Source organism: Condylura cristata, unplaced genomic scaffold (genome assembly GCF_000260355.1).
Source record: "Condylura cristata isolate star-nosed mole 26May11 unplaced genomic scaffold, ConCri1.0 scaffold00009, whole genome shotgun sequence".
In the NCBI taxonomy this organism is placed as follows: Eukaryota; Metazoa; Chordata; class Mammalia; order Eulipotyphla; family Talpidae; genus Condylura; species Condylura cristata.
The window spans coordinates 25,658,083-25,684,969 of NW_004567110.1; the positions used below are offsets into that span (position 1 = coordinate 25,658,083).

At 40.4% G+C, this 26,887-nt stretch overlaps 1 protein-coding gene across 1 annotated transcript in view; it reads right to left on the minus strand.

Annotated features, from left to right (window-relative positions):
- The window catches only part of GRHL2 (grainyhead-like 2 (Drosophila)), a 126,605-nt gene that overhangs the window by 58,189 nt on the left and 41,529 nt on the right, over positions 1-26,887 (minus strand). Inside the window, exons 4-7 of the mRNA XM_004680005.2 lie at positions 23,657-24,050; positions 16,516-16,571; positions 13,219-13,375; positions 9,565-9,676 (exon numbers count right to left, since the gene is read on the minus strand). Of these exons, the coding sequence (XP_004680062.2) occupies positions 9,565-9,676; positions 13,219-13,375; positions 16,516-16,571; positions 23,657-24,050 (719 nt within the window). The remainder of the gene's footprint in view (positions 1-9,564; positions 9,677-13,218; positions 13,376-16,515; positions 16,572-23,656; positions 24,051-26,887) is intronic.

Consider the following 26,887-nt stretch of genomic DNA (forward strand, 5'->3'; position numbering starts at 1 on the left):
CCCATAGTCATCATCTCAGACTTGCCATGGGCTCCCTCTCTCCAGCAAAACAGTCCCCCCAAAAAGGAAAACCTTTTTCCATCCCACACAGTACATCTAGAAACTTTAACCTTCCCCAGTGAAACAAACTCTAAATTATGTGAGAAAATTAAACTCTTTCTCATGTGATGGTACTTAACTATTATTAGTAAGAATCTCGAGAATTGATTTTTTATGACAAGTCACTCTACAGTCTACCTCAAAAACTCATTCTAGTATCTAACAGCCCTCAGTGCCAGAAATAATTTTCAAGTACAAATTACTGTACCCAAGAGTTGTGGACTGAACAGATTCAAAGAAAAGAAATGACCTTTAATAATGGGTGGTGCAGGACGTCTGTCCTTTGCAAGAATTACAAATCTTCACATGGATTATCTTTTGCTCAATTTGAGCCACAAATGCTTTGGCTGCTTAAATTCCATGAAGATTAACCTCCATTTTCAACCTCCCCAGATGCTCCTGCCTACCCAGTCACACTTGCCTCACTGCTCAGCAGACTTCAGAAGGGCAAGTCTTGTGATGGGAGTGGTGTGGGGAGATGCACTGGTTAGTCCAGTTTCTACATGATTCTTGCATTAACGGTTATTTGAATTCATGGTGCTGCTATCCCTCTTCACTTATTTCCCGTCGATTATGAGAGGACTTAGAAATCATTTCAAAATTGGTATTTCTTCAAAAAGATAAATGTGTCCTTGAAAGGAGAGGACCTGCTGCAGCTCCCACTGTGACTCCAGGTAATTCTGATCACTGCTTGTGATCAGAACGCGAGCATTCACCGGGCTTAGCGCAGCCTAAGAAAATCTGCCTCAGCACAGACAGGCTGCCCTATCTGTCAAGTGGTGATGCTACCAGCTCCATCTCATAGGATTGCTGAACAGTGATGAGATTCTCATTTTTTTTTTTAAAGATTTATTTATTTGTTCATACAGAACTGGGATACAGGCCAGAGGCTCAGGGGCGGCGAGAGGCTTCACCAGAGACAGAGCGGGGAGCAGAACAGGCAGATCGACGAAGTACACTGCTGAGGGGAGCAGCGGGCGGGTCAGGAGAGGTCTGCCGCGCCATGTGGTCACCTCCGGGGCAGACGGGGATCGAACTCATGCGGAAGCAGCTTTAGATTCTCAGTGCAGTGCTTTAACCCGCTGCGCCACCAGGGAGGGCCAGAATGTGAATTTTTATGTATTTTATGGTAACAAGTTCTTAGTGGAAGCAGTTTTTTTTTTTTTTTAAGATTTTTAAATTTATTCATACAGAACTGGGGTACAGGCCAGAGGCTCAGGGGCGGCGAGAGGCTTCACCAGAGTCCGAGTGGGGAGCAGAACAGGCAGATAGACGAAGTACACTGCTGAGGGGAGCAGCGGGCGGGTCAGGAGAGGTCTGCCGCGCCATGTGGATCTCCTCCCGGCCAGGCGGGAATCGAACTCATGCGGAAGCGGCTTTAGACTCTCAGTGCTGTGCTTTAACCCGCTGCGCCACCAGGGAAGGCCGAGATTCTCATTTATTTAGCATTTAATTATTTCAATACAGATCATTTTTTCAAGAGCAGAACTGGCGGTGGCCCTGCATTCCTGAAGCCTGTTCAAAGAGTTTTGCTTCAGATTAGCTTTACCTTATTTTGGCTTCTACAAGCTCAAATGATTAATTTAATTTTGGAAACACTTTTTCTTGGCAAGTTTCAAGTTTTGTAAACACAGAAGAGGAAAACTTTAGATTTGCCTGATTTTGCAAATCAAGACATATCATCAAGACATAAACTAGCTTCCGTCAAAAGGCGTAGTGAGAGAGAAGCCTCTAAGTAAATGCTGGAGTGGAGCCAGGGAGACCAGCTCTGTAGTTTTGTTCAGTAAATAACTAAGTCTCATGAAACTATCTGACCATCTCTCCAGGCTTTTTTTTTTTTTTTTTTTTGGTAATATTTAAGCCATTCAAATAATACTAAAAAATGAGGCACTATCAAGTTAGCTGAGGTTTTGTTAAATGCATCTCTGAAGAAAGAAAATAATTAGACCCCAAGCAAAAACCATGAAATCAAATAAAAGTCTAGATTACATGTTGAGATGAAAGGATGGTCTCAGATAGCTAGTGAGAAAAACAACATAATGCCCAGTAAGATGGGGGAAAAAAAGATGGCAAGCAGGAAACAAAGCACCTTACCGTGTTAAACACGGTAGGTCTGTTAAGTGGTTTTAGTTATCTATGTGTGTGTGAAAGCTCATAACCTAAACCAGTATCTCTTTATGGTATATCTTTAACCTCTCATTAAAGTGGATTCTCACAAGGTCTTCCAGCATCTATTCCATGCTTTAATCCTCTATTATATTCTTTCTGGTTAGTCACTCAGGGCTTTGAAATTGTCAACAGTATGAAAACAGTTTACCAGAAAAGGTTTATTGGACAATAATGTTCTAGAATTCAATAAACATGCTTCCTAGGATTAGTGAAGACAAGGGTTGCATTCATTGTGATCTTTAATTCCCAAATCTATTTTGAGGAAGATTTGATTTGAAACAATTTTTGTTTGCTTCCAGGCAATAATAATAATTTCTAGCGTAGTTAAAGAAGAAACATTTCCCCTGATGTATTTCGAGCAAAATTGTCAGAAAGTTTATAGTATAATTAAACAATGTTTAAAATGTAAGAAATTAAAGCACCAAATGCACATTTAGCCTCTTTGGCATCCAAAAAATACTATCAGAAATGATTCCTTCATCATGGACAAGGAGAGAGACTGCCTCCAGTCTGATTTTCCAGGTAACAAGACACATGCCTGCCCTCTGTAAAGGTTACCTACATACACAAAACTATACCTGGGGGGTTTGTTCACCCACTATCATCTTGGTTGAACATCTATGCTATGCAGACTCTGTCAAGGCGCTGGATATACAAAGGTAAAAAAAAATTGTCTCTCCACTCATGAAGTTTAGCATCCAGTGGGATCTACATAATGTGAACTGATACACCAAGTGAAACACTGCAAAGTGCTATAAACCAAAAACCCAAGGGAGAAATAACTGACTCTGCCTGGAAGTATCAAGCATCAGAGACAGGGAGAAACAAGGTATCTATCAGGAAAAGGAGTCTGTTGTAGGGAACAGTCAGTGAGAAGAAAAAGGGAGAGGTTGGAAGTAAGTAGGAAAACTAGTGGGTGACAACAGACCTATAGATTTGTCCTGAGAGATGTTAGTGAAGGATACATTACAATGGGGTGAGAGGTGAGTTTAGGGTGCCGGGTAGAAGGAGGTTCTTCTTAAATGTGGAGTGGAAGGAAACAGGAAGACCCACTACCAGCGCAAAAGGGTCTGTAAAGATTGGGGTCTGGATGTATGGGCGGGTGGTTTGTTTACTCTGGTCCTATCCCAGACCCTTCCCCCTGGTGTGGGAGAGATGGGGAGACCTTCAGCTCAACCTAGGGACACACACCAGAGAGGAAAGTGATTCTCACTAGAGGTGTTTCTTCAGCAGAATGAGCTTCTACTGTTCATATTGACACTAGCGTGCAGTAAATAAAACCCACAATGGCTTGATCAGTATTGAAAATGATCATATTCTGCCTGAATTAAGATTAAACTTTAAAGACTATTTGCACTTTATGCTTCAAAATACATAATAAAGGAGCTCAATAAGATGTGGTACAAAATACATAATAAAGGAGCTCAGTAAGATGTGGTATTGCCACACAATGGAATATACTATTTAGCCGTACAAAAGACAAAAATGTTGCCATTTATAGCACCATGAAAGAAGCTTGAGGGAATTGCCTATAGGAAAAGCAAATGAGAATGACAAAGACAAACATTTGCACACTTACATAGCAGATGAGCTGACAAAGCAAAAACTAGTGAACATTAATAAATTAAGTGGGGCTTCTGAGGGTGGGGGGGGTGGGGAAGAGGATCAACGGGTTATTAAGAATAATGGTAGGAAAAAAACACTTTTATCGCATATATGTTCTCTAACCAAAGTTTGAGATGAAAAAGAATTATCAGGGATTGGTTCCATTGCACCTGTTCGTAAACTGGAGCACTTGCTGTGCTTCTCATAAGAGATAAAGCCTGCAAAAGGAGAAGACCTGGAGGCTCCATATTGGATAGCTTGGCCCAGGCTCCCGTCTCCCCTCAAGCCAAACAGAGATCCAGGTCACTCTTAGACCATCGGTGCCTTGGTCCTCACCATTTCTGGTGGTGTTTTTAAAGTTGGAAGCTCTCAAATAATTTTGTTTATCTTTGAATCAAATTTAATTTTCATACCTATTCAGAAGGGGTGCAAACAGCCTAGAAAAACATCAAAAAGTAAAATTCCATTTGTGTAATTTTAAAAGTGAGAAGACCCAGTCCTTCCTGCTTAAGGGAAGAGTGCCAGTTACCATTCTGGAATAATCTCCTGGCTGGCCCACTGCTCCCCTCAGCAGTGTACTTCATCGATCTGCCTGTTCTGCTCCCCACTCTGTCTCTGGTGAAGCCTCTCACCGCCCCTGCACCTCTGGCATGTACTCCAGTTCTTAATGCACAAGTAAATAAATCTTTAAAAAAAAAAACTGCTCTTGGAGAATGTCTTGAATGAGTTGGAACTTACATTTGCATGGGAAGCTTTCCCTTCATATAGAAACTTCTAACAATACAGTATAACTTAGAAATTGGCTCTTACAAACTAGATCTGTATAAGGACCCAAGTGCAGCTCCTATAATCACATGCTAGTAACCAGAGATGTACAATAATTGCCTGCAAAATAACTGCCTAATTACCATGGAAAACTACAGGATTAATTTTAACAATAAAACGAATACATCATGACACAAGGAAAGAGTACAGTGACTCAAAATTAAAGATGGAAATTAAATAAAGAGCAAATGTTCGGTTCACAATTAGGTGCTCAATCATTTTACCAGGGTCGTCTGCTCTTCCTCAGTTTCAACTAAGCTGCTGAAGGAATCATGGACGTCATCTCCCTGAAGCTTATATTGGATGTGACTGAAAGCACTGGTGTTTCTGTGAACATGCTGTGGAAGCAGTCTCGTTACAGGACAATCCACCACCCAACTGGAAAAATGCAAAACTGCAATGCTCATTATTTTGGAACAGTGAAAAGTAGTGAAGTCATTTTTAATTCTGTTCAGTAGAGGGAAACTATATGTGAATGTGCTATAATTTAATGTTGTAACTTCTAGCTTTCGTTCTGCAGTTAATATCAGTTATTAAATAAATCTCTGGTAATTTTTCCTTCTCTGTTTGAAAGGGAACAAACGGAAAAGTGTGCTTTCCCCTGAAAATGATTTCAGTTCTCTACTATTTGAATAGAATTGATACATTGACCAGTTCATTTTCTCATTCACTTCAAATAATTTTTAAAGGGCCCACAAATTGCAAAACTGGATAATCACTGTGTAAGTCCCGACCCCACTTCCTTAGAACTGGGCATCTACCCGGTTATAACACTATTTTTGCCTTCTGGAATCCTTTTCTTCTTCTTTATTCCGATAACCTCATGGAATGTCTGTCAGTCTCTTGTTCTTGGGTTAACTTTGTGTTTCCCTTTGGCAATTCACTCTTCCAAAAATTCTTCTTTCATAGCAATAACTGGTCTCCCAACCTCCCAGAATTAATTCTCTAAAACACAGATGTCATCCCATTCCAGGCCTGCTAAAAATCCTCAATGACTGTGCAAAGTCCCTGAAGCAAGTGCTGCAACTACTTAAGAGACTACCAATTTGTTCTATTTGCCTGTTAGTCCTGCACATTTCCTTCTATCTGTTCTTATCAGAGTTTTGGGAAGACTGATGAATGAACAGAACAGACCTCAGAAGAATAGCAATATGTCAGTATACCTTTGATTATCCTTCTTTATACATTTCTGGATCTCTAAATCCACTCCATTCAACAATAGAAAACCATGGATTAGCTAAAAACAAAGTATGCATATTATACCTCAATATAAAAAAAAGCATAAACACACATAATTCAGTATCTCCCTAATGAAGCTGCAAAACAAGACTTTACGTCATCAAGACAGCACCGTGTCAAAGCAGCAGAGGTTGAGAAACTCTGAGCTCAATTTTCCCAACATATGGAGCAGTGATCTTTCTCAACAACAGAGCCCCATGGTGAATCTCTGCAGAGGAACCAAGACAGTATTTCCCAATCTCTGCGGCTCTAAGGTTTGTCACCAAGACATAAGTCAAGAATCAACAGACCTTTGACAGTTGGGCCCTACACAACTTCCAGTTTCCAAGCTTCAGCTCCTTTTTGAGCTTGAGACCAGCAAGTTCCATCTATGCTTCACTTCCCTGGCACCCCAAGAGTCTCCTTCCAAAGCAAGACTTTTCCCAACTACCCAATCCTTCTCACAATCCCATTTACTTAGGACTTCCTTCATCACACGGAGGGGCTGCTCAAAGGAACAGGCTCAGGGGTTGAGAAGCAGCCTCAAAGAACAATGAAGAATCTAGTCCAAGGGAGATAAATTTATCTAAGGAAGACAGCATTATCACTAAGCACATGATTATAGGATACAGTTTTCAGGGTAACCCTCAAAGAATGGTGAGGGGACCCTGGAAAAGACAAGGCACAGTCAGAGGTGAAAACACCATTGATTTGCTTGGAGCGGGGCAGAGAGCAGAGTTCGGGAGCAGGGGTGGTAATCCCGGGAACTCCTGGACAGAGATGGAAGTGTGCATATACCAACACAACAAAAGAGTTGTGCCTGATTTGAGGAGTTTGAGGGTCTCTTGAGCCAACCCACAGACTTGTTAAACCTTTAACATCCCCTAATGTAAACAACCTGTTTAGCAAAAGTGGCCTTTCCCTGGTTCCTCACTTAGCTTCCAGGACAGCTCAGTGGAACATGCTGAGGGAAGACTTAATAACTGTAACGTTGAGCCTTCTTAACTTTAACCTCCAGTTTCATGGAGGTTAAGAAACAATAATATATTAAATAATTTTGCATTTTCCTTTTTAGGCTATGCTGGAGAGTTCTCAGCCCAAGCTGGCGAATATACAGCACATGAGCTCTCTGTCCTCAGCAGGTATTGCAAACCTCCTTTTGAGTCAAGGTGTAGCTCACAGCTCTCTCAGTGACGGGGCTCACACACACATGGCTCCCCCATTGCAGACTCGGCTCCCCTTGATTCTGAAATGGCGTTGACACCCCACTGGCAAAGGAAAACATGGTTTGGTTTTTTAACCTAGTAGAATAACGAAACATGAGATTTTGGAAGATATTCTCACCCTATCAGGTTGAGTTAGGGGTAAAGATTGTGCTGAGAAAACCAGTTTTTCATTCAAAGATAAGGGGTACATTTAATGTGTTGGTTCAAGGTTCAAAGCAGCTAGCCCAGTACCCATAAAGCTAGTTGGTAATCAGATCTCAAAGATAAAACATATCTGTGCACATGTATGAACTATATAGAAATATAGGAGAGAGAAAAGTCTGAAAATAGGCACAGCGGCAAGATTTTAAAGTCCTGGGAGATCTGAGAAGTCATTCTGGTCTAAAAAAAGTAAACCTTGTTAATGTCAAAGTTTAACCAACAGGTATGCCAGTAAAATGCTTTTGTTATTTGTGATTTGGACTTAGTCCATATTTCCATTTAATTGCTCCTCTGATTTTCTTGGGTAATAATTATAAGGTTAACTTTTCAAATAAAATTAAATTGTTCCTTTTCTCTATGCAGATTGGCCACAAAGCAGGTTAAGGCAGTCTCCCCAACCCCTCTCCTCGTCAGTCTGTCTTGAAGGTTCAGTGTACACCTGGGTGAAGAAGATATTTCTTATTTCAGCTCTTACCTAAAATTACCCAAGAACAACAAATCACTTGGGACGATAGTTCAGTGACCCTCTCTAGGACTCAGTTTTCTTGTTAACTAGATAAATATATTTGACTGTATAGCAGAAGGCCTGTGTGGTAGTGGTAATGGGGGTGGTGTCGATACAGCATAGTCCACCACCATTTTGTCGGGTGACCCAGTAGTTAGTGTCGATATTTTTTTTTTTAAGATTTATTTGTGCATACAGAACTGGGGTACAGGCCAGAAACGGAGGGTGGTGAGAGGATTCACCAGAGACAGAGTGGGGAGCAGAACAGGCCGACTGACAAGTACACTGCTGAGGGGAGCAGCGGGAGGGTCAGGAGAGGTCTGCAGCGCCATGTGGGTCACCTCCCAGGGTGGGGATCAAACTCATGCCGAAGTGGCTTTAGATCCTTAGTGCTGTGCTCTAACCCGCTGCGCCACCACGGAGGGCCGGTGTCGATATGTTTTATGGTGAGTCTCTCACCCTAGCCTAGTCATCAACCTCTCTGCATCGGTCAAGGCTGAAAAGGAAGGGATAAACGCCATCTTTGCTATCTATATCAAGTATCTATATTTGAAATATATATTTTTAGATGAAAAGCGCACACATTAAGTTTAAAATCACTTAGGAACACATATTTTTGTCTACATTTTTTTAAGAAACTTCTAGAAATTTTAAGATCTATGCCTAACTCCTCCTGCTTTGCTTTGTGTTTCAGACCTTGATTCATGAAAATTGCATTTTCGAGGGTCTCATGCCCTATGACTTCCAGGCAAATCTGGCCAATGGGAAGTACTGGCAGGAGAAAGGGAGGCAGGAAGAAACCGGGGACTCTCCTCCCCCATTTTGGCATCGAGGTTTCTCTGGCAGACGTTCCCCTGTGGTTCTACCTCCCATTGCAAAGCGGCTCCCTCTGTGGTCCCAGCTCCTACTGGGTGGCTCCCCTGACACCCACACCTCCTCCCTTTGATCCTCCAGCCCTACAGTTAAGAGCTGCAGACTCCTGCTGTTGCTCATGTCTGCACTGCCTCATGGCGCCTTCGTCCCTTGCAACCTCTGCAACAGATTCCTTCCATGGAACCCCCTGGCGTAGCAGCTGCTATCCCAACTCTCCCCCGAGTCCAGTCAGAGGCTGCAGATCTCTAGGGGACAGACCACTTATTGAAAATGGACTTGGCAGATTTACTCCTTCCTCCCTGTCCGGGAAGGCCTCTCAAATGTTTGATATGTCTGACAACTTCCTACAACTTGTTCTAAGGGTGTGCTGGAGCTGAAGGAACACGGGCCAAAGAATCAGAGGTCTAGAACTCATTCAGTGGTCATCATGTTGGTGTCAAAAAAGCCCGAAGTTATGTGTCATGGGGGGATCAAGTGCCTGCCTACTAGGTTGCAACATAGGAGGACACGGAAACAGGCTTTAGGAGGAAAAAATCTAAACGTACCACTATTATGCTATGAAACACATAGCATAACAGTAGTATTTTTAACTCTCAGCTGCTGACACAGTAACTGAGACACAGCTGACTTTCACAGAGCAAGACTCAGCACTCACTTTAGCCTGGTCTCAATTTCTCCTGCTGCTGGGGCCTAAACGTACTGATGCAGGAAAGGTGCAGAAACCTTTGCCTGGCACCTGGCAAGGGCCTGTGGGTCGCAGCTGTGATATCTGTGTTGGGCTTTCCGTGGTCACACCCACTTGTCCACTTATCAAAGGCCAGGCTGGGGTGGAGGTCAACTCACCAATGTCGAGGACTCTCTGCTTCGCTGTGTGCTGCCGTGAGTGCCAATACTTCCAGTATTTCAGCTGTTCGTCACGGTTTTTGTCTTCACTGAAAACCACCATCACCACACTCTGCAGAGGGGACAAACACAGCTTTTACTTTCTGTCCAGTGCTGCTGTGGCTTCCACAGACACTAGTTTTGGGAGTCGTACCAAAGGGGTACTTCTGCAATGTTGCTTTTCATGTTTTAGAAAAGCCCAGACAAGCTCAGTTGGATGGTTTGTTTTGTTTAAAAATGGACTGACTTAAAACATGGTTGGGAAATGAAACAGCACACAGAAGGAAAAAAATCCTGTATCATTTTCCCCATGAGTCATATCAAGATTAAATAATTATCAGCAAGTACATTATTTTGTGAGGTGAGTGGGAATACCAAAAAGTATTTTTTCTGCTATGGAAAATGAGATTTTTAGAAATTTCGTATCCTTGAACATAGGCACCATTTGTGAAGGAGCAAGGATCTATTGGTGGCTGAACTAAGTGCCTCAGGCTGGTATACTGAAGTAATGGGAGAAATACTAAAAAGATGAGTTCATATTGATGAACATAGATCTAAGTTACAGATATTTCATAGACCAAAATAGTCAAGATCAACTGCAGTATTTATTTAAATAGGTGGGTGTACTTTTAAAATGAGCTTGAGAAATGATGTCTTGTAAAAGAATCCAAAACTCCTGCTAGTTCTGAATCGACAGCTCGCTGAACAAATTCTGTTAATCTGCTGTCATTTACAAGATGAACAAGTTACCAAAAGACAAATAAACAAGCAAATCCCACAAATCCCTTATATTACCTGGAACAGAGTGCTCATTGGTCTCCAGTGCTCAATAACTTCTCCTTTATAGCATTTTATCAATTGCAGTCATATATTTGTTTATTATTATACAGTAAATGGCAATGTCTGCCCACTGACTTCTAAATGAATGAGGACAAGGACAGTCACTCACCACAGTGGCACCGGTGCCTGACAAATACTGTGTCAGGTACCTGCTCGGACAGGTATACCGTCAACTCAAAATCTGCTGATTCCCAATATATACACGAACACGTGTTGCACGAGAAAGTAGATGTTCTTTTGAAAAACTAGTTTAGACCTATGTGTCTGTGTTGCCCAAATTTATGCACATCATGACCTTCAAAAGCACAGAGAAGTGGTGAGAGGGGATCACAGGCCAGGTTGGGACACTGTGCCCTCAACCAACACTTCATTCTTCTCCTTTCCACTTGTTCCAATTTTTCCATTTTTATATGAACATTTACTAGGTGACACCTGGTGTTTATTTCTGTCTATCCCCAAATAACCAGGTATTATTTTCTTTTCTAGCAAATGACTAAATTAGTATAAGTAAAGGCATATTCTTAGTATGAAAATTTGTCTCTTCAGTGATGAAGAGAAGGGCAGTTTGAAACTACCATCAACAAGCCTGAGTCCTTCCACAAGGAATGAAACATGGGTCTCAGGTCAGTGCTGGCGGAAGGAGCTGACCCCCCTCCCAAGAGTTTGCCCTCCTGGAGCTGGGAAGGGAGGGAAACCTGCTCCATGAAGGGTCAGAAGGAAAGAAAACTTCCATGTTGAATTATTTCCATGATTTGAATGAAGCAAAATTCTTGAAGAACCCCTGCACTCCAATCTGTTTCCATAAACAAGAACCAGATGGCCGGTTTTACACAGCGCATTGCTGTCCTCTGCTTTACCAACACTGGCTTCAGCACTTTATTTAGTCTGAATGAAGTTGGAACCCTGTACTGATTGGTTTCTGTAACCAACAGTTTCATTTTCAAGTGCAGAGAAAGATCTGTTGCTTCTATGGTATGTGATAATCTTATTTAGGAAATAACTTTTTCAATTGCATATTACTGCTTTTTTTTCTGATCAAAATAAAATAACTTGCCTTGGAGGTGGGCGGGGGGGGAACAACTCTTCATGACTTTAGAATAGTAACCATGCGCCCTCTTTTCAGAGTGATGATATGGTGTATACATAACTTATACACTGATTTGTAATTTACAGGATTTTTTAAAAAAAAATAGATGTACCAATTGTCTTCTTACTTAGCATTCACAAAGGTGTTAGGTGTAAATTCTAGGGTATGTCTCCAGAAGGGGACCCCAGGCTAAAATCCCCCTACCTTTCAGATCTCCATGCTATTCAACATAGTAATCTTGGTTGTCAAGAAAACAGGTTTAGGACTTGTCTGTCAGGATCCCCTCACAATTTAATTGTACCAACCTAGTTAGTTCCTAGCCCAGTGACTCACCTGTAATACTATAAAAACAGTAATATCTATTTCATAGGGTTATTGTTCATATCAAATGAGTTACTAGATGGATGGTGTTTAACACAGCACCTGGAGCATACAAGACACTCAGTAATATTTGGTGTGATTTTGTGACGCTTATTGTTTTGATGTTGGCTGCATCCCACCACCAAGGCCTCATCCTCAAGGCTGGACCACATGTGCCCCCCAGCAAGCACAAAGCCCCCCAGACACCTTTCAACCTGCAATTGGTTCAGTCTTGGGTGGGAGGTTTGCTTCATGCTTCTCATTCCCAACTGCTCTGCCTCCTATAGTTCTTACCTGGGGCTGGGATTGGGACAGCCTCGGAGGTAAGATTTTCTGGACAGAGAAATGAGCACAATCCTTCTCTCTCTTTGTTATTAAAACAAAACCAGAAAACCCAGTCTATTCAGACATCACCACTCCATGATTTTTACCTAAGGCTAATAATAGTCAAACCAGCCAGCAGGTGCTTTATTCTCTTTCACCTGGTTTCTTATCCTTGCCTGGCAATCTGTGTGAGGGTGAGCCTGGGTTGTAGTATGCAGTAGGCACAGCATGGTGCTCCATTCTTAGTCTGTAAGGCTCAAAGGATGGGGCAGCCTTGGATAAAATAAGGTGTGGCAGAGACCATGAATTCAGCAGCATAAATCATTTTACAACCGGCTAGGAAAGTTCTTCAACCTTTCTACTCAGAGCTCTGCTATAATTTTCCCTTTCAGTACAGAGGGATTAGAGTTCCCTCCCTTTTTGGCAGTAGTAAGAATGCCAGAAGCTGGCAGACTTCCAGGATAGTTTCGTTTCCCACAAATAGGACTAATACTCATGAATGTGAAAATCCCTCCAAGTCCCTCATAGAGATCCAATCAGGCCTCACCCCTTGACTCTTAAGCAAGCCCTGGGTTGCAGAGACTTTCAAACCAGGTTGCAAAAGACCCAGGAACACGAACTGAATTGCAAAACTTTACAGAAGAGAGCAACAGCTCTTTCCCACCCACAAATATTTTCTGACTTACAGCTACTTACTTGAAAAATTAAGACCCATTGATTGAACACAATGAAAACAATAGCTAGGCAGCAATGAACGAAGCCAGGAAGATTCCCTGGATACAGCCTGAAAGTATGTTCCAACCATGTCCCTTCCCAGGGGTTTATTGGTTACTGATTAAAATGATAACCTACAAGTCAATACGTTCTCTTGCCCCAATTCCCTGACATTTATTCTACAGTTATTTATTTGGTAATTTTTTCCATGGCTTCCACAGGCTGTGAGGTAGCCAGTCCATCCACCTGATCTCTCTGTGCTTTGTCTGAGGAATGAGGCCGGCCCGTACCCTGACTTTGCTGATGGGGTGTCGGAAGCACTTGTTGTCTCCAGTCTCGCTGAGCGTTATGGCATAGAACTGGCCCTTGTTGAGGTAGGTCATGGGGCCCTCCCCCTGCTTCTGACGGAGAGATTTGGTGGCTTCCAGGGTGTACTGAAAGGTGCCACTGTGAACAGAAAACAGACGGTGGTCAGATTCATTTGTGTGGACATTTCCTGATCAATAGCACACCAATAGCATTTTGTATGAATATTAACCAATATTTACTCTATTTCAGAGACAAAACACACCATAGAGCAAAAAGAGATGAGACCAGACCAAAGGTCATCGCTGATATAATGTAGAGAACATTTCTAACAGTGGCCTATAAACCAGATGGTTTAGGAGGGAGAAAGTCCATGATGTGCCTGGCCCACTAGCAAGCCCGCTCCACGGCACTGGTACATTTGGCTGGTTGTTAAAATAAAAGTGCAAATTCTATCATTCTTTTAGATTAAGAACTGATAATTTTGTCTCTCCATGGTGGAAAATAATGGATGCCTTGACAGAGAGCAGTGTGCTGACCTACATCTCAAGGGGTGTAAAAAAAAAAAAGAAAGAAAACAAAAGTAATAATACAATAACAGCAGGAATTAAAACTACTTAGCTAATATTAAATATAAAAATCTAAAAGAATGGTAGAATTGGCAATTTTATTTTAGCAACCAGCCAAAGGTATAAATGTTCTTGCTTAATTCATATATTTATATATGTATATGCTTACCCTTTCATCTAAGCTGTTGGGGGAAAAAAGCTCTACCCCATTTTAAAATATTTTGAAATATAACAACTCAAGGTTCAAGCATTCATTCCTGAGACTAGTTCCATAACAGGGAGTGCATTTTTTGTTTCATTTTTTAAGTATGTGGAAGAACTCATGGCAGGATTGCTGCTTAAATGGAGCATTTGAATACCGCCGCCCATGGGTCACCTTCAGCTTGCCACCTATTGTTGTAAATAAAGTTTTATTAGAACACAACTATGCTCTTTTGCATACAGTTTATCTATTGCTTTCACACTGAAACAGCGCTGTCAGAGACTGCTTAGCTCATTACAGGAAACGTTTGTAGGTTCCTTTTTTAAATAATTCTTCTGGTGTTTTTACAATATGATTTAATGTACAAAAAAAAACACTGAATTCTCCAACTTTCAATAAAGCACTTGATTACAATGAGCAATAGATATAAACCAATCTTTTTTGTTGAACAAGTTCATACAGAAATATGTATTTCTTCTATGCTGCAGGACAGCACACAGTGATCATACACTTTTTTTTAAATCATCAGAATCTCTTCCATGGTCTACTTTTTAGCTCATTAATTATATACTCTTGACAGTCGGGTACATAAGTGACCCTCAAAGTTTGTCCCTTCAAATGACCTATCGTCAAGACTAAGGAGACTTTTGCTGTTTATGTTAGATATTTATGCAATATTTAATTTTCTCAAAAAAAATTTAGTGAGAAAAAAACTGAAGAACAAAAATAGTATTCCTCTTGTATGATTAAAGTATAAGCTGACAAACTAAGCAAATTTCAGAATATGTGTCAGAGAACAAAGTAGGAAATAAATCATTCAAGACAGAACCAATTTCATTGTGATTTTGCCTGGAAAAGTGTAATTTCAATATCATCACTGAATCGTGAAATGTTAGATCTGGACAGTCTAGACGAATCCCTGGTTTATCCAGTAGCTTGAAAATCTCCTAAGACACATGAAGAAACTGTGAACCCTCTGCCCAGTAAAAGACACACATGAACACATGTGACTTTGAATATAATTTCAGGAGGGTCATGACCACCTCCCCCCCAGCCGATCCATAAACGAGTCACCTTCCTTATTTTACAGCATACAAGAGGTTGAGAAACTTGCTCACTTTACTAGACGATGAGGGCAGCAGAAAGAAAAGTCAGGTCAAGTAACTGGGAACCAGCACTCTTTTCACTGACCTGATACTGACTACATAGACACATGAAAAGCTACACATGTATTTCCGAAGTTTAGAAGGTGGAATTCTATCTCTCAGACCCACACCCTCAAACCTCTATCTCTCAGACTCACACCCCCAACCCCCAGCACAGAGTCAAATTCCAACTACTTGGATTTAGGGAAGGTGGAAAGGGAGGAAAATTCTGAGAGCTTAGAAGGTCTTAATAGGAAATACAGGAAGATGACCACACATATAAAAGCAAAGGGGCAAGAAAGAAGAGGGAAAGCAGTAAAGTAAGGATGGACCGGCCCTTACAGGGTCCCGACCTGCTTCATTTGGAATTTGTATCCAATGGTGAAATCACTGGTAAGTGGAAGGGAAAGTTATTTATCAGTCTCCTTCCTTCAAGCATGACCATGACCCAGGTCTTTGAATATTTAGCCCTTCCACCAAGAATGTTCTTAATCCTCCTCTTTCCCTAAAAATTCCAGCCGTTAATCCTTCAAGATCCAGCTTAGATGCTACTTCCTCTGAAAGTCTGCTCTCCCTGCCCCATCCCACTCCCACTCTAACCCCCACCCCACAGGTCCTCTCGGTCTTCCGTTTATGTATCTCTGTAGCAGGACTCATCACTGAGCACAGGCATTGCAATTCGTCCATCACCACAATTGTCTCCTCCAAAGTCTTATGGACCCTTTGTCATTACAGTCTATATCTTATCCCTCATGTCTAACACAGTGGTCATAGATGAAAGTCACTGTAGTGTGGAATCGCTGGTAATTAAATATGTATGTGCCAAGTGCAACAGCAGGGGGAAAAGTGTTGGTTGAAATCAGTCAAATTGCAAGCATTCAAGGGGATATGAGCAAGAGTAAGTTGGAAGGAACAAGACAGGTAGAATATAATATTCAGCATTTGGCAATTGTTGTCAAAGAGAAGCTGGAAGGCAGGCAAACCATTATAGCTCTAGCGTGGGTGACTGGGCGGATGGCTACATCATTAGCCACAGTAGGAAATAAAAGCAGACCAGATGCGAAAGGAGTAGAAAAGGAGCAAAAAAGAGGAAGAGACAGCAACAAGAGTCCGATAACACGTATGACTGGTGGGAGATGCATGAATGTGAGTCTAAGACAGAATGTCTAATCGACAGGTGGGTAAAGAAAGGTATAGAATTCATAAGAAAGAACCCTTTCGAAATCACTTGTACAGAGAAAAAAATGAAGAGAAAAACAGATTGTTCAATAAAAGAACAAGGTTTAATGTTGATAGTATAACTTAGGGGTACAGCCAGAGGATGATTAGTTCATCAGTTATTTGGGGTATCTCCTGGTAACCTACCTTGATGTCTGGTCATACATGAATTCCTCAGCCCCCACTGAAGCACTGCGAAATTTCTGCAAAATTCAAGTCATCAAAATTAAAGCAAATAGGTGAATCATTATGCAAAAAGTAATAATATATCCCAATTGTTTTATCCTCACTTTAGAAAGGAAAATTACAGTTGTTGGTATTATGTTTTCAACCACAGAGAAAAGAGTTACCATTTGTGCACAGAATTCATATTGCGCCTGCACACAAGAACACTTGGCAGAAAATGCATTTGTATATGTGTGTTATTCCCATGTCCACAGGTGTTCCTGAAGTGTAGCTACTACAAATGATTCCCTCAAAGACAGCTCTTCCATTTTTTATTATCTCCAACAATTATCACAAAAACCACAAATCCTGAGTTAATGGAAAACTAATTACAGAGCGGCCATACAGCATAGTGTAAAGCAGTTTAATGGAGTGGTTAGGAGCCTGGTCTCTGGAACAAGACTACCTAGAGTCAAATTTTTGCTCTTTTACCTGCCATGTGCATAGACTGAAGTGAGTGCTGTATTTATTTTCTCCAGTTGTGAAATGTCTACTTATAGCAATTAGAAGAATTAAATGTGTTACTAGAAGTAAAATATTAAGAACAGTTTCTGGTACATAGTGAGTGTTATGTGTGTGTATTAAAGTATATAAAAGAGCAAGGTTTAGTGATGATATATAACTATAAGGTCCTCTATGGTATAACTATAATGTTGATAGTGTCCTTCTCTAAGATCTTTATTATCACAATATTGTAAGAGAAAGCTTGGGAGGGAGGGATCTAAGTCTTAGTATTGAACATAAAGAAGCTTGGCGCCTACGATGTTAGGTTCAGTATTAATAGAGTACTTTGTTACACTTCAGAATATTTTCCAACTTAGATGCAAAACGGCCCTAACTCTTGATCCTAAAGTGAATATAATCAAATATTAAAGAAAAAGAACTCGATCTTTCCATTCTGTCATTTTCTCAAAAGTCTCTTTCTAAGACATATCCTTTTGGCCCCTTGTTTTTCTTTCATAAATGTCCATTATTTGACCAGGTATTCAAACATTTCCTTCCCAAGAAAAGGTCACTTGTGGTTATTTTGCAAACTTTCTTTACCACTGTTAACCACCATCTCTAGAATTTAACGTACCCCTATACATACATACTTAGGACCCTCCCTTTAACCCACTTTTATTAATTCCTTGGACCAGGAAGATGATTTGCCCTTCAGAGTTTACCCAAATGCATCTCAGTAACACTTCACAAATACTATAATCATGACAGAGAATCAAGGATTCAGATTTTTTTTTTAATTTATAGTAAAATAATTAGCAAAGTATCAATGTAATTTTCTGGGGCTTCACCATCTTCTTGGAGCCAAGAAAAACACAGAAAACATAAAACATTATCCTGGCCTCAAAAACATAAAACTGAACTCAAGTAAAAAGTAGGCAGTAGGGGCCTTCCTAGTGGTGCAGGGATTAAAGACAGTACTATAAAGCCCTGGCCAGGGAGGTGATCCACATAGTGGAAAAGACCTCTCCTGTCTCGCCCACTGCTCCCCTCAGCTGTGTATGTCAGTCAGTCTGTCTGCTCTGCTCCTCACTCTGTCTCTGGTGAATCCTTTACCCCCACACACACACACACACACTCTGGCCTGTACCCCAGTTCTTGTATGCATAAATAAGTCTTTTTTAAAAAAATTAGGCAGTAGATCTAAACAGACAATTCATCAAAGAAAATATCCAGAAGGCAAACAGATACATGGAATGATGATCATTGCTTCCAATTAAGAGATTCAGGTTAAAACCACAATGAGATATCATCTCACACCCACAGGAATGGCATGTACTGGAAAGACCCCCTGCAACTAGTGCCAGAGACAACACATAGAAAGAGAAACCCTATTACAGAACTGGTAGGAATGTAAACTCGCACTGCCATTATGGGACACAATCTGGATTTACCTTAAGAAGCTAAAAATGAAAATACTACACAATCCAGCAAAACCACTCCAGGGAATCCACCCAAAGAATGTAAAACTGTCAATTGGAAAAACTCCTATGTTTACCACCACACTATTTATAATAGCTGGGACATGGAAACAATTTAAATTTTGCCCACTGGAAGGGAACTGGGTTGAAATGATATGTTATATCCACCCAGCAGAGTGTTATTTAGCCACAAGTGAAGATGAAATGTGGCCAGTGACAGTATAATGAAAGGAGCTTAAGAAGGAAAGGGTGAGAAGGGACTAAGGGGTTGTAAGTATGACACCGTGAAGTTTCAAGGACTCGGGTTCCCGCAGTCCTCCAAGTTGTTAGCAGAGGACTCTCTTGTCCCTTAGTGAATTTGATTTTATGCTAAGTTTTGGAAGTGGACCTGGTGGAGCTGAACCACTCGGCATAATGTAGTGAGAATGAGTGGGAGTACTATGGCAGACCAACAGAAAAGTGGGGTTAAGAGAGAAAAAAGAGCCAGAAAAAAATGAGTTCCTGACCAGTTAAAAATTCTAGAAGTTAATGCAAAAGGATATTTAAGGTTTGAGAAGAAAATGTTTGTGCTATGTCCCCAAATGATCAGTGAGTCACAAAAATGAGTGATGTTTTTGGCCCTCCCTGGTGGCGCAGCGGGTTAAAGCACAGCACTGAGAATCTAAAGCTGCTTCAGCATGAGTTCGATCCCCGCCTGCCCTGGAGGTGACCCACACGGCGCGGCAGACCTCTCCTAACCCGCCCGCTGCTCCCCTCAGCAGTGTACTTTGTCAGTCGGCCTGTTCTGCTCCCCACTCTGTCACTGGTGAATCCTCTTACCACCCCTGGGCCTGTACCCCAGTTCTGTATGCATAACTAAAAAAATCTTTAAAAAAAAAAAGTTACTTGATAGAAAAAATGTACTTTCAAGGTATTCCTTGTTTGAAGGTGTTACATAGTAAATACGATAAATTTATTTTCCAAGCTATAGAGTTTTGCAATCTGAGAACAGGTTAACCTACTAAAAAATATTGATTGGATAAATTCTATGGTTCATATCCTCCTGGCAAAAAGGAATAATGTAATTTTTAGACTCAACAATGTAAGTTGACTGAAGTAAAGAATCTTACTCCAATAACATGGTACATGTGAATAAGAACAGTGAAAAGATAAAAGTAATCAAAACATTAATAGGCATAAAATTACTATTTAAGTTTAAAGGATTTTTCCTGAATTTTGCTAAATTACCTTCATAATTTAATAGGACATATGTGGTCTGCTTGGAAAATATCATAACCCTTTCTGAGAGGGTTATCTGGTCACATGGCCTATGATTTAGTATTGAGAAATAGAATTCAAATGCATGATAATTCTGACTACAGTGCAATTTTCCTCAAGTGTTTGGAAATTTTTAATATAATTTATTGAATGCCAAAAGGCGGTCACAGGCAATGTTACCATACCTAACTTTGATCTGAAACAGTATAACTACATATTTCTTAATCATTTGGACCAAACCATTCCCTTCCCCGATACCAGTATGTATGTGTATGTGTGTATGTGTGTATGTATGTATGTTATGTATACACACATGGGATCAGTATTTAGTAGTAAGTGAAATTTGCTAATTCAGTAAGAACCTCAGGTATTTAAATAGCTTGCATAAAAGAAGTACTACATTTTAGACCAATTTTCCTTAGTGAAAAATTACTTGGCAAAGTTATTTGAACTCACCTAATCTTATAATCAGTTGGCTACAAGATCATAATAGATCATTCCATTTCATTTACATCAGATTGAAATACAATATGCAATATAAGCATTGATTTTCAAGACTAGGAGAGCAGTTAAAATATTCCAAGTATTTCAAATTCAGTGGGAATAAGATTCATATTTAGTTTCTAGTGAGTTTACTTTCTCATCTACTTAAATAAAGCCCAAAATACAATAGCATCCTTTCACAAACCTATTAATCGGCAACACAAACAGAACTGATAACATCCCCCAAATAGCATGATGGTTCAGTTGACATTGGATTACATCCATGGACTCTTCTGTGATTAATGGAATATTTCTACATCATCTAAGGAAAAGCAATAGACAACCCTCCAGTTAAAAAGCTTGTACCTTCTATATTCCTTGAGGAGTGACTTGCTTTCCCCACAGAAGTGCCTCTGACTGCTTGAGGGCGAATAAGTTTAAAATAGTTTGTTAAACTGTTAAAAACAGTCTGTTATTTTTAGTATAATGGCACTGGAAGCTAAGGAACTGACCTTTTCTTTTGTTTTTATTACAAGGACACCGAACTCAAGAAATACGATGTTCCCTTAAGGGCAGGTAACTCTCCGATTTGGTAAAAGACACTCAGCAATGATGGGTCCCACCAGCTCATGGGCTCCCAGTGCGACTCGCCTGCCCTGACTCCCTACGCACACCATACAGAACACCCTGATCACCAACTGACAGATAAGAAAAAACTAATGACACAGATAATGGACACTCTTGAATTTTTTTAAATGTTGCGTAAGGCACTGTCAAACAATGGTACTACAAAGGATTAGGATAGACAAAGATATCCCACATGATTTCCCTGGGGGCCTAGAGGCACTAGTTAAAGGCAGAGGTTCTGCAGCCACAGAGCTTGTGACCAGCTCCATCTCTACAACTCACTGAGGCACAATTACAGGTATACTTATGGCGTCTGTGCCTGAACCTCCTCATTTGGTAAATAGACATGACTATTATAGTACCTACCCACTAGGGTTTTGTGAGAATTAAATAAGTAGATATGACTTAGAATGATGGCCAACACATAGCAGGTGTTCATAAAATCTTTACTGATTTGGGCCTTTCTTGGTGGCGCAGCGGATTAAAGCACAGCACTGAGAAGCGAAAGCCACCTCAGCATGAGTTCAATCCCCACCCCAGAGGAGATCCACATGGCGTGGCAGACCTCTGCTGACCCACCCGCTGCTCCCCTCAACAGTGTACTTCATTGATCTGCCTGTTTTGCTCCCCACTCTGTCTCTAGTGAATCCTCTCACCGTCCCTGCACCTCTGGCCTGTCCCCCAGTTCTGTATGCACAAATTAAATAAATCTTTTTTTAAAAAATCTTTACTGATTTAAAATGTTATTATTTATAGATACAATCTCAACTCAGGCAGCCAGTTCATCCCAACAGCAACTATTGGGCCAGGAGCCACAAGTATTTAGCATGACCACCACACTCATCCTCTGGAGGAAATTAGAGCCCACAAGTCTTCTTCTACCTTGGGCTTTCACTAACCCAGGTGGACTGGACAATGTAAGACCAATCACCCCATCTCAAGTGTAGAGACACTCCTCCTAAATGTTGAAAAAGCAGATGAGAAGTAATAAAAATACATCTAATACATATTCTGGGCAAAAAAAAATGGAGAACTGACTACAATCATTAATTTACAGTCTACAAAATTCCCAAGATAATTAAATAGAGACAAGATTTTTTTTCTATAAATGGTGCTGGAACAATTAGATATCAAATAAGGGGGTACAATAGACTTCAACCCTTTCCTTATGTCCTATGCAAAATTTACCTCAAAGGGGATCAGAAACCTATATATAAGAGGTAAAATTGTTAGATGTCTTAAAAAAAAAAAGAGAAAATCTTTGTGACATGTGGTTGGGTCAAGACTTCTCAAACAGTACATAAGCATAAACTATGAAAGAAAAACAAATTGGTAACACAGACTGCTTTAAGATTAGATAGAGTTGCTCTCTGAAAGGCATATTTTAAACAAAAGGGCCTATATTCATGTTAATTTTAGAACACTTCCAATTTAATAAAAGGAAGATAAAAACAACATAAATATTGGGCAAAATATTTGAACAGATATTTCACCAAAATATATATATATATATATATATATAAGAATGGCCAAATAGCACATGAAATGAAATTCAGCATCACTAGACTTATGAGAAATGCAAATACAGACCACATGAGAAACCATCCTATAGTTTCTAGGACAACAAACATTACAAGACAAATAGGGGTCATTGTGCATGCTGGTGAGAATGAAAATGGCACAGCCACTTTGAAAACTGTATGGCAGACTCTTATAAAGCTTGACATATATTTACCACATGACCCAAAGCAACCAATCTTTGGCATTTCCCCAAGAAACAAAAGCATATGTCCGAGTTAAAACAGAGACGTGAGTGGTCCCAGCAGCATTGTTAATAATAGCCAGATACTGGCAGCTACCGAAAGTTCCACAGCCATTGAACAGATAAACTGTGACATTGACCTACTTTGGAATATGATTATGATTTAGCAATTTCAAAAACAAACTATTAAGACAAACAACATAGATGAATCTCAAATATTTTGTGAGGTGAAAGAAGAGAACATAGAAAACTGTGCACTCTATCCCTCCATTTATATTCAATTTTAGAAAAAGCAAAACTTCAGTTGACAACACAGTTCTTACCAAGAGCAAGGGAAAAGAGAACATCAATACAGGGGAATTCAAGAAAACATCCAGAGTGAGGAAACTCTTATTGATTCACTGATGCTGGTATCACAGCTTAACATAATTACCAAAATTCTCAAACTGTGCACTTACAACTTGGGGATCAACAGCAGACAAAGCAAGCAACTTATCTCTAAATTCTAGGGGCACAAGAGACTACATTCTCTATTTGCAAAATCCAAAGTACATATATACACACTTGATTATTAAGAAGACAAATTCTTTCTTGAGTATTCAATCAAACAAGGTCTTAAGAATCATACTGTTTTTTTAAAAGAATGCACAGACAACATCTTTAGTTACCACTTGAAGGTTCCAAACTAGAAGAGGTCACGGTGAAAACGCTACAAAATAGGACGCTTCCTCACTAACACATCTTCACTACTCATAAATATTTAACTTTAAGACATAAAACAAATACAAAGGCAACTGCCAACTAAAATAAAAGTAAGAAAGTAGAACTCTTCAGACATGTAGACCAATGGTTGATTTACAAATATTTATAAAGAAAAAAAACACATTTTAAGTTCTAAATTCAATTTAATTCGTTCACCCCACTTTAAAAGCAACAGAAAAAAAATTAGCAAGGGAGGAGGAGTTCTAGCTTTAGCTTTAGATTCGAAGGTGGCTGAGCGCCCCAGACTCACCTCTGGGTTGCCGTCTTTGAAGCTCTCGCTGTATGTGCTGTCAGGGGTGCTGCGCTGGTCATCCTTGAGGTAGGTGCCGTGACTGCCTATGGAGGGCACCCCATACTGCGTGGGTTCAAAGATGACCACACGTTGCTCCTCCCCATCCGCCCGGGGGTAGTGCACTGGCGGGGCCATGAACACTGGAGTGAAATCTTCCGCTTTCACCACGGTGATCCCAGACAACGGGACGACTGCTGGGCTCTCCGGGACATTCGTGTTGTATTGGTCCCGTTTTGAATTCTCCAGGTGGTCTTGGTTTAAGGAAAGGTTCACTGGAACAGTCTTTAAAACCTGTACTCGATTTTCTCCTCCACTCAAATTACTCTGGGCTTCACTTGTGCCAAGACAGTTTCTGTGAGTGGAAACCCGCCCCATAAGATGATAGAATTAGAAAAATCAGCATATTGCAATGCCTAATCCAAATAATCGATGGGGGGCAATAATCAGTGACTGTGACGTCATTAGGAAAGGGTGATGGAATGTGATGGATCTTTGCGTCACTAGCAGTGGGATAAGCACACAGTGTGCCTACTATTCGCTCCCACCTATGAAGTATTGTTACCAAAAAAATAAAGTTGACCCCCAAGTCTAAGCATATCTTTATACTTCAGGCAATACAGCAGCTGGAGAAGTGACTTCAATGACACTTCAATGAAGTGACTTTGAATCAGATATAGCACAACTTAGCTACCTGGTTTCTTCAATAAGTCATGGGGGAGGGGGGGAGACGGCTAGGAGGATTGGTCTAAATTAAAAGAGATATAAAAGACATAACGGTCTAATAAGAGGGATGCTGTTTGGATCCTGACCTGAACAAAGCTAAGTGGCATTTATGAGGAAATAGGATTTTTGAGGCAATTGAATATGGGCTAAGGAGTTAAGTGATAGTAAGGAAGGATTGTTAAGTTAGGTGTGGTAATGATCTTGAGACTATGAATAAACTGTCCTTCTTTTATGATGGTAATGATCTTGAGACTATGAATAAACTGTCCTTCTTTTATGATGGTAATGATCTTGAGACTATGAATAAAACTGTCCTTCTTTTATGATGGTACAAATCAGAAATAGAGGTGAAATGACATGATGTCAAGGAGTTATTTTAAATACTATCACAATAAAAATAGAAGAGGGAAAGTGGTATTAAGTGGACATAACAAAAGCTATTGCTCAACCTAGAGGGTGGAATGGGTATGAATCTAATGGAACTCATTATATTTTGCTATTAACTTCAGAATACATTTGAAAAGGAAAAGTTCTTAAACTGTTTTTTTAAAAAGAGAAGGCAGAGACTCTCCCTGGTGGTGCAGTGGGTTAAAGCACAGCACTAAGAAGCTAAAGCCACTTCAGCATGAATTCAATCCCCGGCCCTTGAGGTGACCCACATGGTGTGGCAGATCTCTCCTGACCCTCCGGCTGCTTCCCTTAGCACTGTGTTTCAGTTAATCTGACTTTTCTGCTCCCCACTCTGTCTCTGGTGAATCCTCTCACTGCCTCTGCACCCCTGGCCTATACCCCAGTTCTGTATGCATAAATAAATAAATATTTAAAAATCGAGGGAGAGAGAGAGCAGAATAATCACTTGAAGGCAGGGAGTGGGAAAGATATTTTTACTGTTCCATGGCCTAACCTTCCTCAGGAAAAATGAGATAATGAGAGTTTATCATTAAAATAGTTTCACTAAATTGAGAAATATTATGAGCTCATTGATATCCTCAGCATTGAATTGCTTTCGGGGCTTAAAGAAGTGGTGTAACTGAGCTTATGTTAAACAAGATCTCTCAGATCTCAGACCTCCTGGGTGGTACAAAGAGAAAGCAGAGGATTTAGAAAATTAATTCTTGCCAGGTTAAGATGAAATACTTTCATTTATTCTAAAGAGTTCTGGGAAAGAACAGAAGCAAAGAAATACTCATTAATGAAAGATTGTTGATAACAAAATGATTTTACTAGCAATGTTTTGGTGAATAGTAAAACTTGGGGCACCCTTTCTCTGATTTATGGATTACTCTAAAGGACAAGGAGAGAAAATACATGGAACCCTGCTCCCAATTTCTGCTTTTTAAACACTAACATGTTTTTTCTGGGCTCACAGGCATCTCTCAGGGAAAGAAATGTTTCAAATAAAATTGATTCTTCCAAGAATTGAGCTCCTCTCTGTAAAGGAAGCCCATTAGTCTCTAAGCTTGCCTAACTCTCAAGCCAGTTGGTATTCAGCTTTGATTTTTCAGATAAAACTTCAAAGTGAAGCTTGAGGAAAGAATCGTTGCCCATAAACACAGCCAACAGAAAAATATCTATGCTTCTCTCTGTCATGGATTTATAGAAATCATCCTACAAAATAATCCTTCACGAAATAAAATTGCAAGTCTACACAAACATTCTGACTTTAACAACTGCTTTCCAAGCCAAATCAATGCAGTGAATCTGTATATAAGACACAAGTGAAAAATTAGAAATTATGTTTAATCTGCATCCAGTTAGTTGGTTATGCCAAAACCCAGACCACCCATTAATATCAGCATATCCTAAACTTTATTGTTTGGCATATTACATGGAATGTTAATAGCTGCACCTCAAAGAAAGGAGCCCATGATAAAAATCAGTTTGTTGTTTTTTTTTTTAGAAAGACACATTTTCATCACAAGACCACCCTGGGTGGGTCACAGACATGGTGAACACAGCACAGCCTCCTGGCATTCCTTCACCTGTTTAATTGTAACTCAGAGTTTCCCAAACCTAGTTTACCCTTGACCGTTCTGTGGAGGAATAACTATTAACACACGTGGATAACGTCGTGCAGGTGAGTTGTGGGAGGGTTGGTCTGCACTGACTAGCACCAAAGAAATTCTCCACTTTCCACTCCTCTGGGTTTTATGCAAGCACAGTCTTACTCGACTGTGCCAAAATATCCAAAACCAATCCGCACCTTGATAGTCGAGTTCATGTCAGGCCAGCCTCCTCCCTCTTGCTCACCAACAGTGATCTGCGGTGTCTTTCGTCCAAGAGGGCCTGATTGCCCAGCTGTAGGATTCACAGAAACAGCTTCCCCCAGCTCCGGGGTACCTTGCCAGCATTTCACCTCTAACTTGGGGTTTTCAGTCTCCTCGGAAGGGAGTCTACCAGGAACTCATGATGACCCTTTGCATGCACAACCAAAAAATACAATTCCTTTCCCTCCTGGGAAATTTG